Source organism: Hemiscyllium ocellatum, unplaced genomic scaffold (genome assembly GCF_020745735.1).
Source record: "Hemiscyllium ocellatum isolate sHemOce1 unplaced genomic scaffold, sHemOce1.pat.X.cur. scaffold_633_pat_ctg1, whole genome shotgun sequence".
NCBI classification, from domain to species: domain Eukaryota; kingdom Metazoa; phylum Chordata; class Chondrichthyes; order Orectolobiformes; family Hemiscylliidae; genus Hemiscyllium; species Hemiscyllium ocellatum.
Genome location: NW_026869144.1, coordinates 121,305 through 135,329, shown reverse-complemented (window position 1 = coordinate 135,329; position 14,025 = coordinate 121,305). Strand labels below are relative to the sequence as shown.

Genomic DNA, 14,025 nt, shown 5'->3' with positions numbered 1-14,025 from the left:
CCTGCACATCCCTGGACACTAGGGACAATTTAACACGGCCAATCCACTCTAACCTGCACATCCCTGGGCACGATGGGACATTTTAGCATGGCCAATTCACCCTAACCTGCCCATCCCTGGGCACTACGGGGCAATTTAGCACATCAATCCACCCTAACCTGCCCATCCCAGGGCACTACGGGACAATTTAGCACAGCCAATCCCACCCTAACCTGCACTTCCCTGGACAATTTAGCACGGCCAATCCACCCAAACCTGCACATCCCTGGGCACAAAGGGACAATTTAGCATTGAAAAATCCACCCTAACCGGCACATCCCTGGGCACTACGGGACAATTTAGCACAGCCAATCCCACCCTATCCTGCATATCCCTGGGCACTACGGGAAAATTTTAGCACGGCTAACCTGCACATCCCTGGGCATTACGGGGAAAATTTAGCACGGCTAACCTGCACATCTCTGGGCACTATGGGACAATTTAGCATGGCCAATCCCACCCTAACCTGCACATCCCTGGGCACTACGGGGACAATTTAGAACAGCCAATCCACTGTAACCTGCACATCCCTTGGTACTATGGGACAATTTAGCACAGCCAGTCCACCCAAATCTGCACATCCCTGGGCACTACAGAGACAATTTAGCTCAGCCAAACCCACCCTAAGCTGCACATCCCTGGGCACTATGGGACAATTATCACGTCAGTCGCACCCTAACTGCACATCTCTGGGCACTACGGGGACAGTTTTGCATGGCCAATCCACCCTAATCTGCACATCCCTAGGCACTACTGGACAATTTAGCACGGCCACCCCATCATGACCTGCACATCCCTGGGCGCTATGGGACAATTTAGCACAGCCTATCCACCCTAACCTGCACATCCCTGGGCACTACGGTATAATTTAGCACAGCCTTCCCACCCTAACCTGCTCACCCTGGGCTCTACAGGAGATTTTAGCATGTTCACTCCACCCTAACCTGCACATCCCAGAGCACTAAGGGGTAATTTAGCATGGCCACCACTCTAATCTGCCCATCCTTGGACACTACAGGGCAATTTAGCATGGTCAATCCCATCCTCACCTGCACATACCTGGGCAATGCGGGGACAATTTAGCACGGCCAATCCACCGTAACCTTTACATCCCAGGGCACTACTGGATAATTTAGCACGGTCAAACCACCCTAACCTGCACATCCCTAGACACCACAGGGACAATTTAGCATGGCCAAACCCACCCCTAACCTGCACATCCGTGGCCCCTATGGGGACAATTTAGCACGGCCAATCACTCTAACCTGCACACCCTGGGCAGCATGGGACAAATTAGCATGGCCAATCTACCGTAACCTGCCAATCCCTGGCCACTACGCGTACAATTTTGCACGGCCAATCGCACCCTAACCTGCACACTCCAGGACTAGTATCACGGCCAATTGCACCCTAAACTGCACATCCCTGTGCACTACGGGACAATTTAGCACAGCCAATCCACTCTAACGTGCACATCCCTGGGCACTACGGGACAATTATCACGGCCAGTCATACCCTAACCTGCAGATCCCTGGGCACTATGGGCCAATTTAGCCTGGGTGCTACAGGACAATTATCACGGCCGATCGCACTCGAACCTGTACATCCCTAGGCACTACCAAGCAATTTAGTACAGCCAATCCCACCCTAACCTGCACATCCCTGAGCTCTACAGAACAATTTAGTACAGCCAGTCCCACCTAACCTGCCCATCCCAGGGCACTACCGGACAATTTAGCATGGCCAATCCACCCTAACCTGCACATCCCTGAGCTCTAGAGGACAATTTACTATAGCCAATCCCACCCTAATCTGCACGTTCCAGGGCACTACGGGACAATTTAGCACAGCCAGTCCACTCTAACCTGCACATACCTAGGCACTAATGGACAATTTAGCACAGCCAATCCACCCTAACCTGCACATCCCTGCGAAATGCAGGACAATTTAGCACAGCCAATCTATCCTAACCTGCACAAGCCATGGCACTCATGAAAAATATATCATGGCCAATCCAACCTAACCTGCACATCCCTGGACACTAGGGACAATTTAACACGGCCAATCCACTCTAACCTGCACATCCCTGGGCACGATGGGACATTTTAGCATGGCCAATTCACCCTAACCTGCCCATCCCTGGGCACTACGGGGCAATTTAGCACATCAATCCACCCTAACCTGCCCATCCCAGGGCACTACGGGACAATTTAGCACAGCCAATCCCACCCTAACCTGCACTTCCCTGGACAATTTAGCACGGCCAATCCACCCAAACCTGCACATCCCTGGGCACAAAGGGACAATTTAGCATAGAAAAATCCACCCTAACCTGCACATCCCTGGGCACTACGGGACAATTTAGCACAGCCAATCCCACCCTATCCTGCATATCCCTGGGCACTACGGGAAAATTTTAGCACGGCTAACCTGCACATCCCTGGGCATTACGGGGAAAATTTAGCACGGCTAACCTGCACATCTCTGGGCACTATGGGACAATTTAGCACGGCCAATCCACTCTAACCTGCACATCCCTGGGCACTACTGGACAATTTAGCACAGCCAATCCCACCCTAACCTGCATATCCTGGGTACTACGGGACAATTTAGCACAGCCAATCCACCCAAATCTGCACATCTCTGGGCACTATGGGGACAATTTTGCATGGCCAATCCACCATAACCTGCAGATCCCTGCAAACCACGGGTCAATTTAGCACAGCCAGTCCACCCTATCCTGCACAACTCTGGGCACTACAGGACAATTTAGACAGCCAGTCTACCCTAATCTGCACATCCCTGGGCACTACAGGACAATTTAGCACAGCCAATCCACCCTGACCTGCACATCCCTGGGAACTACAGGACAATTTTGCACAGCCAATCCACCCTAACCTGTACATCCCTGGGCGCTATGGGACAGTTTAGCATGGCCAATCCACCCTAACCTGCACATCCCTGGGCACTACGGTATAGTTTAGCACAGCCATCCCACCCTAACCTGCTCACCCTGGGCATTACGGGACAATTTAGCATGGCCACCACTCTAACCTGCACAGTCCTGGGCACTAAGGTATAGTATAGCATAGCCAATCCACTCTAACCTGCACATCCCTGGCCACTACGGGACAATTTAACACAGCCAATCCCACCCTAACTTCTTCATCCCTGGATACTATGGGACAACTTAGCATGGCCAATCTCACCCTAACCTGTACATCCCTGTGCACTACGGGTCAATTTAGTATGGCCAATCCCACCCTTACCTGCACATCTTTGGTCTGTGGTAGGAAACTGGAACACCCAGAGCTAACCTATGTAGGCATAGAGTGAATGCTCAAACTCACATGAACAGTCATCTGTGTCTGGAATCCAGCATGGGCCTCTGGCACTGTGAGGCAGGTGTCTTAACCACTTGCTGCTTTTGTTACCTTTATTTTTATTATAGTTTAAAGTTTTTGAATGAGTCAAGGTAATTGGGAATGTGTGGCTTGGATTTATAAATAGAAATCATGTTCAACCAACTTGTTGCAGTTATTTTAAACCATAACGTATAATGTGAATTACATCATCATAGGATCATAGAGCTGTATAACACAGAAGCGGACCCTTCGTTCTAGCCTGTCCATGCTGACCCATATATCCTAAATTAATCTAGTTGCCCATATCCTTCTAAACCCTTCTTTTTCATGATCCCATCCAGGTGCCTTCTAAATGTTATAATTGTATCAGCCTCCACCACTTCCTATGGCAGCTTGTTCCATACATGTACCACCTCTGTAGAGTTGCTCCTGGGTACCTTTTATATCTTTCCACTCTTACATTAAACCTATGCACTTCTAGTTCTGGACTCTCGCACCCCAAGGGAAAAACTTTGTCTGTTCATCCTATCCATGCTTCTCGTGATTTTATAAACCTATAAGGATACCCCTCAGACTCCAAAGCTGCAAGGATAACAGACTCAGCCTATTCACGCTCTTCCTGTAGTTCATATCTTCCAATCTTGACAACATCCTTGTAAATCTTTTCTAAACCCTTTCAAGTTTCACAGCGTCTTACAGCAGCAAGATCAGAATAAACACAGTATTCCTAAAGTAGCTAATCAATGTTCTGTACAGCCATGACATGATCTCCCAACTCCTGTAACAATGCTCTGACCAGTAATGGAAAGCCTACCAAATACTTTCTTTACCATCCTGTTCACCTGAGATTCCACTTTCAACGAACTATAAACATGCACTCCAAGATCTCTGTTCAGCAACACTCTGCAGAGACTTACATTAAGTCCTGCTCAGATACCTTTCCAAAATGCTGCACCTCACATTTCTTTAAGTTAAATACATCTGCCATTCCTTGGCTGATTGGATCAGGATCCTGTTGTACACTGAGGTAACCTTCGCAGTCCACTACACCTCTAATTTTGGTGTAATCTGCAAACGTACTAACTAAACCTCATATATCCACATCCAAATCATTTATATAAATGATGAAAAACAGTGGACCCAGCACTGGCCCTTGTGCACATTAATCACAGGTCTTCAATCTGAAAACTATCCCCATCTTCTAATTCAAGTCAGCTCTGTATCTAAATAGCTAATTCTCCCTGTATTCCGTGTGATCTCACTTTGCTAACATTAGGAGTCTTTAGGAGTCTTGTTGAACACATTACTGAAATCCATATACATCACGTCACTGCTTTGTCCTCACCAATCTCCTTTGTTACTTCTTCAGGAAATTCAATCCCTTGCATAAAGCTTTGTTGACTATCCCTAAGCAATGGGCCTAGATTAGAGTGGTGCTGGAAAAGCACAGCAGGTCAGGCAGCAACTAAGGAGCAGAAAAATTGATGTTTCGGGCAAAAGCCCTTCATCAGGAATAGAGGCAGGGTGTCTGCAGAGTGGAGAGATAAATAAGAGGGGGTGGGCATGGGGAGAAGGCATAGGTGAATGAGGGTGGGGATGGAGGTGATGGGTCAGAGAGGAGGGTGGAGGGACGTAGCAAAGAGTATAATGGGTGAATGGGGTGGGGATGAAGGTGATAGGTCAGAGGGCAGGGTGGATGAAGGTAGCAAAGAGTATAATGGGTGAATGGGGGTGGGGATGAATGTGATAGGTCAGAGAAGAGTGAATAGTGGAAAGGAAAATAGGCAGGTAGGGCAGGTCATGGGGACAGTGTTGAATTGAAAGGTGAGGTGAGGGAAGGGGAAATGAAGAAACTGATGAAGTCCACATTGATGCCCTGGGGTCTAAGTATTTTATTGCGAAAGATGAGGTGTCGGGTGGTGAGGGAGCAACAGTGGAGGAGTATACCTGCATGTGAGGACATGCCGAGGGGCAGAGTGGGAGGAGGAGTTGAAATGTTGGGCTACTGGACCATGGGGTTGATTGCTGCAGGTGTACCAGAGATGTTCCCTAAAGTGCTCTGCTAGGGGGCGTCCAGTCTACTCAATGTAGAGGAGACCGCACCACCAGGGATATATTTTCCTCCCCACCCATTTCTCCCTTCCGCAAAGACCATTCCTTCCATGACTACCTGGTCACAAATTCATGCTTGGGTGAAGATGGAAAACACCCAAGGCTTCAAATCATTGGACTTGGTATCTAAACTTACTGCCTTTGCTGTGTGAATTCATGTATCACTGAGCATTGAAAACTTAACAAACAGTGAAATTCAAAATTGATCTTGGAGGAATTTGTTTGGGAGAGGTCACAGCACAGAAACAGCTAAGTAAATAGTTTTTTAAGTATAATCTAGCATTAAATCTACATTAGTAAGTAGAAGGGTTCTTGATTATATGTTTTTGTTCTGATATGTCTCTTGATTAAATTTTAAAAACATAAGCCACAAGTATTAAGTTAGTCTGGACCAGTGCTTTGTAGAGCAATAATATGGTTCTATTTTCTGGATCTGCAGATTGGAAGGAGCCTTCAGTAGAGTGATATGCTCTTCTTGTCAGATGTGAGAGTTTTGGGAGAGTTTAAGGGTTACTGACGATTATTTCTGCAATAAATGTTGTGGTTACAAATCCTGTCAGATTCAATGGATCAGTTGGAGTGATAGTTAGACACAGCGAGGAATTTACAAGAGTAAGGGTGTGATAGATGGCAGTTATAGGAAGGGAGAAAAGCCACAGATACAGTAAGGAACATGGATTAACTCCAAGAAAGCTTAAAAAAAACACAAAGCATTTATAGTCAAAAAGGTTTATAGCTTTCAGAGAGCTGCTCCTTCATCAGGTGGTTGTAAGATGTAGGACTGATAAATTAAACTGTGTTTATTTCTATGCAAGAAGCCTAACAGGGAAGGCAGATGAACTCAGAGCAAGGTTAGGAAAATGGGACTGGGATATCATAGCAATTACAGAAATGTGGCTCAGGGATGGACAGGACTGGAGCTTAATGTTCCAGGATACACATGTCATAGGAAGGATAGAAAGGGAGGTAAGAGAGGAGGAGGAGTGGCTTTGTTGATAAGGGATAACATTATAGCCATACTTAGGGAGGATATTCCCAGAAATACAAGCAGGGAAGTTACTTGAGTAGAATTAAGAAAATAAGAAAGGGATGATCATCTTATTGCGATTGTATTATAGACCTTAAAAATGTGTTGCTGGAAAAGCGCAGCAGGTCAAGCAGCATAAAAGGAACAGGAGAATTGACGTTTCGGCATAAGCCCTTTTTCAGGAATCAGGACCTGCTGCTCTTTTCCAGCAACCCATTTTTAAATTCTGATTTCCAGCATTTGCTGTCCTCACTTTCTCTTAATTGTATAGTAGACCCCCTAATCGTCAGAGGGAAATTGAGAAACAAATGTGTAAGGAGATCTCACTTATTGTAAGAATAATACAGCAGTTATGGTGGGGGATTTTAACTTACCGAACATAGACTGGGACTGCCATAGTGTTAACAGTTTAGATAGAGAGGAATTTGTTAAGAAAATTTTCTGAGTCAGTACATGGATGTACCTACTAGAGAGGGTGCAAAACTTGACCTACTCTGGGAAATAAGGCAGGACAGGTGACTGAGGTGTCAGTGGGAGGACACTTTGGGGCCAACGACCATAATTCTAATAGTTTTAAAATTGTGACAGAAAAAGATAGACCAGATCTAAAAGTTCAAGTTTTAATTGAAGGAATAAATTTAATGGTATTAGGTAAAAACTTTCAAAATCTGATTGGGGGCAGATGTTTGTAGGTAAAGGGACAACTAGAAAATGGAAAGCCTTCAGAAATGAGATAACAATAATCCAGAGATAGTATATTCCTGTTAGGGTGAAAGAAAAGGCTGGTAGGTGGAGGGAATGCTGGATGACTGGAGAAATTGTGTGTTTGTTTAAGAAAAAGAAAAAAGCATATTAGATTAGATTAGATTTCCTACAGTATAAAAACAGGCTCTTCGACCCAACAAATCCACCCAGACTTTTTCCCCTACTCTATATTTACCTCTGATTATGGGCAATTTATATGGTTAATTCACCATACGTGCTAATCTTTGGATTGTGGAAGGAAACCAGAGCACCCAGAGGAAACCCACGCAGGGCATGGGGAGAATGTTCAAATTCCACACAGACACTCACTCAACGTGGAAATCGAACTCTGGTCCCTGGCATTGTGAGGCAACTGTGCTAACTGTGAGATGCTGCAAATCTTAGCAGAAGGCATACATTTAATGGTAAGGTCCTAAGGAGTGTTGGTGAACAGAGACCTTGGAGTGAAGGTTCATAGTTCCTTGAAACTGGAGCTGCAGGTTGATAGGAGAGAAGAAGGCGTTTGGTATGCTTTCCTTTATTGGTCAGAGATATTGAGTACAGGAGTTGGAAGGTCATGTTGCGGCTGTACAGGACATTGGTTAGGCCACTGTAGGAATATTGCGTGCAATTCTGGGTTTTTTTCCTATCAGAAAGATGTTGTGAAACTTGAAAGGGTTCAGAAAAGATTTACAAGGATGTTGCCAGGGTTGGAGGGTTTGAGCTACAGGGAGAGGCTGAACAGGCTGGGGCTGTTTTCCCTGGAGCATCGGAGGCTGAGGGGTGATGTGACAGAGGTTTATTAAATCATGAGGGACATGATTTAGGAAATAGACAAAGTCTTTTCCCTGATGTGAGTGACTCCAGAACTACAGGGCATAGGTTTAGGGTGAGAAAGGAAAAGTATAAAAAAGACCTGAGGGGCAACGTTTTCATGCAAATGGCAGTGCCTGTCTGGAATGTGTTGCCAGAGGATGTGGTGGAGGCTCGTGCAATTACCACATTTAAAAGGCATTTGGATGGGTATATGAATAGGAAGGGTTTGGAGGGATATGGGCCAAGTGCTGGAAGGTGGGACTAGATTAGATTGGGATATCTGATTGCGGTGGACTAGTTGGACCTAAGGGTCTCTTTCCGTGCTGTACATCTCCATGACTGTATGATATGAAGCAGTTCCAATTACCATTTCTATCAAATTGGAGGTCAAACTGGCTTACTGGAGTGCATTCCGGAAGCAGTACCAGGAATGTGAGGTTGGTGACAGCATCAATCAGGAAATGTAGGGAAGTGTACTGTAAGGATATAGCAGATATTTAGGGTGACTTCAGTCTGCAGTGCTTAATTTGATCTCTTGATTTGGAACCACTTATCCAATATTTGGATTTTGCCACATAAATAATACTAATTTTTAGCTTTGCAGATTGACATTACATTTTGGGCTGTGCCTGGTGCTATTCATAAAACATTCCTATGCCATTCAGTAAACCATTTATTGTAATAGAAAATGTTGATATGCCATACCATGAATTTGCATATTATGGTTAATTGCTAGTTTGCAGTTTATGATGAAGGCAGATGTTCACCTCCATATTACTATATGGTGGTATCTCCTATTGTTGCTTGAATAGATAAATTTGTGAGACTGGGTCATCTAGTTTCTTGTTTGCCCAATCCTACAATTATGTCCATTAGGACTCAGTCAACTCAGCCAGCAGTGACGCTACTGATCTTGGTGATTAACTTTGAATTCTAACATTCAGGTTACAATCCTTTCTCTTGCTTCACACTGTACGTCCTTCAAGTAGTTTTTAGAACAAAGTATCTGCAGTCAGTCAATGTTGAAAATGTTTTTGAAAATTCTGTCTCAGTTGCCTTCCCTTGTACCACCACTTTTGTTTGGTCTATCAGCCCTACAGGACAGAACACACTCAGGGATGATGATGACGATGGAATTCTGTGAACAGTTAGTTTGAGATTTGACCAGTCCATGAATCTCCTTTAGTACTAGCTCAAAGTGTTATAATAGAATCATAGAGTCCCTACAGTGTGGAAACAGGCCTTTCGGCCCAACAAGTCCCTACTGAGCCACAAAAGAGTATTCCACCCAAACCCATTCCCCATTAATCTGCATTTACCTCTCACTCACACACTTCACCCATACAATCCTGAACACTATGGGCAATTTAGCATGGTCAATTCACCCAACCTGCACATCTTTGAATTGTGGGAGGAAATAGGAGCACCCGTAGGAAATCCACACAGACACCAAGTGAATGTGCAACCTTCATACAGTCGCCCAATGTTGGAATCAAAACCCTGATACTGTGAGGCAGCAGTGCTAATCACTGAGCCACTGTGCCACTTAGTAAGATGAACTTTACTTGGTGTGCAGAGCTGAGTTTACAAGCTGCAGTGATGTCAACTGATTTATTATTTCCTTTTCTTTGACATTCTATCAATTTTGATACAAGTTAGTGCCTTATTGACCATTCAGTCTTCAAAAGTCAAACATATCATCACCAAGAATGAACGAAACAGCAGATTTACTGTCTAAAGGATATTTGGTAAATGTGATATGCGTTCTTCACCACCAAATGTGGTCTAAATAAAAATAAATACAGTTGATGTTGGAAGTCCTAAATAAAAACAAAGTGCTGGAAAATTGGCCAGGCTAAATTGTCCTTAGTATTCAGGGATGGGATGGGGATTTGGTGGACAGGACAAATATATAGTAATATAATAGAGTTTGTGTTGCCATCAGAGGGTTGTTGTGGACTTGTTGGGCCTAAAGGCCTGTTTCCACACTGTAGAGATTCCATGATAGTCATTTAAGCTAAGATTTAAGTTTCTTTTGAATTCACAATTAACTGTCTACTATCCTGAAACTTGAGGTCATGTCCCAGTACATTCACGGATAGTGGATTACTAGTCCACAGATGATACACCATATCATTCTCACAATGTTAAGAAAAGCATGCAAATTCATGTCATGTTCCTGATGCCTGTTAATTCTATAGATTTGATTTAAATTGCTGAATTGGAATGAAAAGTTAGATAAAATTTTGAAGGATATTATGTTTGTAAAATCTTGTATTCAAACTGATTTAACTATTCTCATTTGCAGGCTTGTCTATACAAGATAACAGTCATGGAACTATGTAAAGCAAAGTACTTTATTGGCCTGTCAATTTGACTTTAGTGGAAGTTGCCAAATCACTAACAGAAATGGGTATGAGAATTAAACTACACAGTGCTGACCACCCTAATAATGTTCTTAAGGAACTTAATAAGTTTAGGCTGTCCGAAACCATGTGTGATGTAATCATCATGGTTGGCAACAGGACATTTTCAGCACACAAATCAGTACTTGCATGTGCTGCTGGCTACTTCCAGAAGCTCTTTCTGAATTCTGAGGTTAATACTGCAAGAACATACGTGGTAGACTTCATCACCCCGGCAAATTTTGAAAGAATCTTGAATTTTATCTATACAGCTGAGCTTTTTACTGATCTCATTAATGTTGGTGTTATCTATGAGATGGCGGAGAAGTTGGGAATGCAAGATCTTCTGAAAGCTTGCTACTCCACCTTTCCTGACTTGGAAAAGACAGAAACCAACAAACCAACAGATCAATCACCCGAAGGCTATGCACCTCTCACTGGGGCTTCAAATGACCAAAACACCCCCATGTCAGACTCCAGGGGCCCAGGCCCACAATTTTGTCAAAACAGAAGTTACATAATGCAGGTTGAAGTAGGAGAGAGATTTAAAAGTGAAGAACGAAATCTTGTGAATGAAAATGGCCCAAGTATGCCAGTGATGTACCAACAGTCAACAAAAACTGAAGATAACCTGGAGATGGAATACAGCCAATCCACAACAAGTGAGAATGTGCCTTTGACTCCTAATAAAGGCCCATGTGAGCTGTATGAAATACAGAGTAATGGATATTATAATCAAACCAGTTTACTGGTCACTGGAGAATCTCTCAAAGAGAGTAGTAATTCCTGTGTCAGTAACAATGTCGACCTCCAGGTTCAATCAATGAAGGAAATGGAGTGCATGCAGTTTGATGGTATTGAACAGGATGGCCTTAATTTTGATAACCATCAAGAGAGCAGAGGTCCTTCTGAAGAAATAATCGAGTTAACAGATGACAGTGAAGATGACAATCTTGTCTGTGTTAAGGATAGTAATGATGAAGGTAAGAGTATGCCATGCCAGGTGTGTGGCAAGGTCTTGCCAGCCAAAATAGGAATGATTAGGCAACACGGTAAACTCCACATTGATGCAAAAGAGGGGCTGTGTACTGTGTGTGGCGCCAAGTTCACTGATAGGAGCTCTCGAATCACCCACGTTTTGTCTCACGTTGGAATTTATCTCTTCTCGTGTGACATGTGTGAAATGAAATTTGTAACACAGTGGCAAGTGGCTGGACACAGGAAAGGGAAGCCACATGATGCTAACATTATTGTCCAACCAAATACCATCCTGCCTGCTGAAGCTAATTTTGGTGGTTCTCCCACGGAACTGTTTTGTGCTGTCTGTGGAAAGACAGTGACTAAAGACTATCTTGCTGTGAAAGACCATATCCTTTCCCATCTTGACATGAAAAGTCTCTCCTGTTGTGTCTGTGAACAGCCATATAGATCAGTCTGTAGCCTAATGTGGCATGTTTTATCCCACATGAATGTATCAATCTTTTCCTGTTCTGTATGTGGTAATAGCTTTGTAGACCGAACTGTTCTAGAGCAACATATGGCTTCTCACCAGGGTATGGAGTATTTATATGAATGTAATTTCTGTTGTAGAAAGTTTCGGTTAGAAGCATCTTATCAGAACCATGTGAAGATACATAAGAGGAATAACTTGGATGGCACAAAAGGTCTAACTATTGCACACCAGTGGCTCAAAAAAACCTTAACAACATCACCATCAGATGAGTCTACAAGTGATGGACATGTGCCTGGTGTACACCAAGAGACCCTTCTGACCCTTCCCTCAAACCAAGGCAAAGCCAACTCCAAAGGGAACTGGTATGAATGTGAATTTTGTGGAAAAAGGTTTTCCCATTCTAGTGAGTTTCAGTATCATCTCCGAATCCACTCAGGAGAGAAGCCTTATGAATGCAAGCTGTGCCACAAGTTTTTCAGGGGGCGATCGACTGTCAAAAACCATCTAAAGACCCATTCAGGTGCCCTTATGTATTGCTGCACGGTTTGCCAGAAGTATTGTCCCACCTTGAACCTTATGATTAAACATGTGGAGATGCACAAAGATGGGGGCCTACCTCCTGACTTTAACATTGCACAGACATTCATGTACATCGTGCATTCCAAACAGTCAGTAAAGATGATGGACTAACCCTTACTCGAAAAGGAATCAGTTCCATTGTTGAAATGAAAAACTGTATTCAGAAATAAGCTTCAAATAAAGCCTCATTTTAATGTACAGTGGAATGTTCAACACTAAGATCAGATTTATAATGAGCTTATGGTTGACAGAATGTTTCAAGAGTTAGCAACTTGATCATAGAGATTTTGATTTATTTATAGAGTCATAAGACTCAGACATTCCAGAAATAGAGCTGTCGGTTCTACTCATCTCAGGTATCCTTGCCTGCATTTGGCTCTTATCTCTCTAAATCGTTTTAATCCATGCACGTGTCCTACTGTTTTTAAATGTAATCATTCTTCCGGCTTCTGCCACTTCCTCAAACAGGTCCTCATCTGTAACACATTATCCTCTGATAAATGTTGCCCCTCAGATCCCATTTGAATATTTTCCCTCTCACCTTAACTTGTGCCCTCTTGTTTGAATTCCCATACCTAAGGCTATTCACCTTACTTGTACCCCTAGGTTTAACAAACCCATTTAAGGTCACTCCTCAGCCCATGACATTCTGGGTTAACAATCCTAGCCTATCCCATCTCCCTATAACTCAGACACTCCAGTCTTAGCAACATTCTTGTAAATCCTTTCTGCGCACTATGTTGTTTAACAACATTCTTCCTGTAGCAGAGTAACTAGAATTGTAGTTTTCTAAACATGGACTCACTAATGTCTTGTATAGCACAGCATTATGTCTCAATTCCAATAAACAGTGCACTAACCAATGAAAATGTGCCAATTGCCTTCTTAACCACCCTGTCTATCTGCAGCATCAGAAACTATGAACCAACACCTCATGTCTCTCTTATCAAATAAATTGGTCGTCATATTATGAAAAGACTGTGAAAGTTTTGGAGAGTGTGCAGAGGAGGTTCACCAGAATGTTGTCTGGTATGGAGGGTGCCAGCTATGAAGAGAGGGTTGAGTGGATTAGGATGATTTTCAATAGAAAGATGGAGGTTGAGGGGACACCTGATTGAGGTATAATAAAAAATTTTCCAGAATGAAGGAGTCAGTTCCTAGAAGGTCACAAGTTCAAGGTGAGAGTGAAAAGTTTAAGGGAGGTATGTGTAGGAAGTTCTTTACACTGAGGTTGGTTCCTAACAGTAGGTACCCTGGAACGTGTTGCCAGCAGAGGTGATGGAGGCCAGTACAGTGGTGTCACTTAGGATTTATCTAGTTATACACGAGTGGGGAGGGAGCAGAGAGAGACAGACTTTTAGAAAAAAGGGACAGGTTTAGATGGAGGATCTGATTCAGTGCAGACTTGGAGGGGCCTGTTCAGTAATTTTCCTTGTTCTTTGTTCCCCAGCACTATATCAGTAAAAGCATAGGAGAGGGATGAGT

General features: G+C 43.6%; 1 protein-coding gene across 4 annotated transcripts in view; it reads left to right on the top strand.

The window, feature by feature from the left end:
- LOC132814029 (zinc finger and BTB domain-containing protein 39-like) overlaps positions 1–12,722 on the top strand; it is a 153,158-nt gene extending 140,436 nt beyond the window's left edge. For all 4 annotated transcript variants that reach the window (XM_060823350.1, XM_060823349.1, XM_060823348.1 and 1 more), the window contains one exon: positions 10,412–12,722. In XM_060823350.1, coding sequence (XP_060679333.1) covers positions 10,513–12,651 — 2,139 coding nt within the window. In that variant the 5' untranslated portion in view covers positions 10,412–10,512 and the 3' untranslated portion in view covers positions 12,652–12,722. The remainder of the gene's footprint in view (positions 1–10,411) is intronic.
- Positions 12,723–14,025: the final 1,303 nt, after the last annotated feature.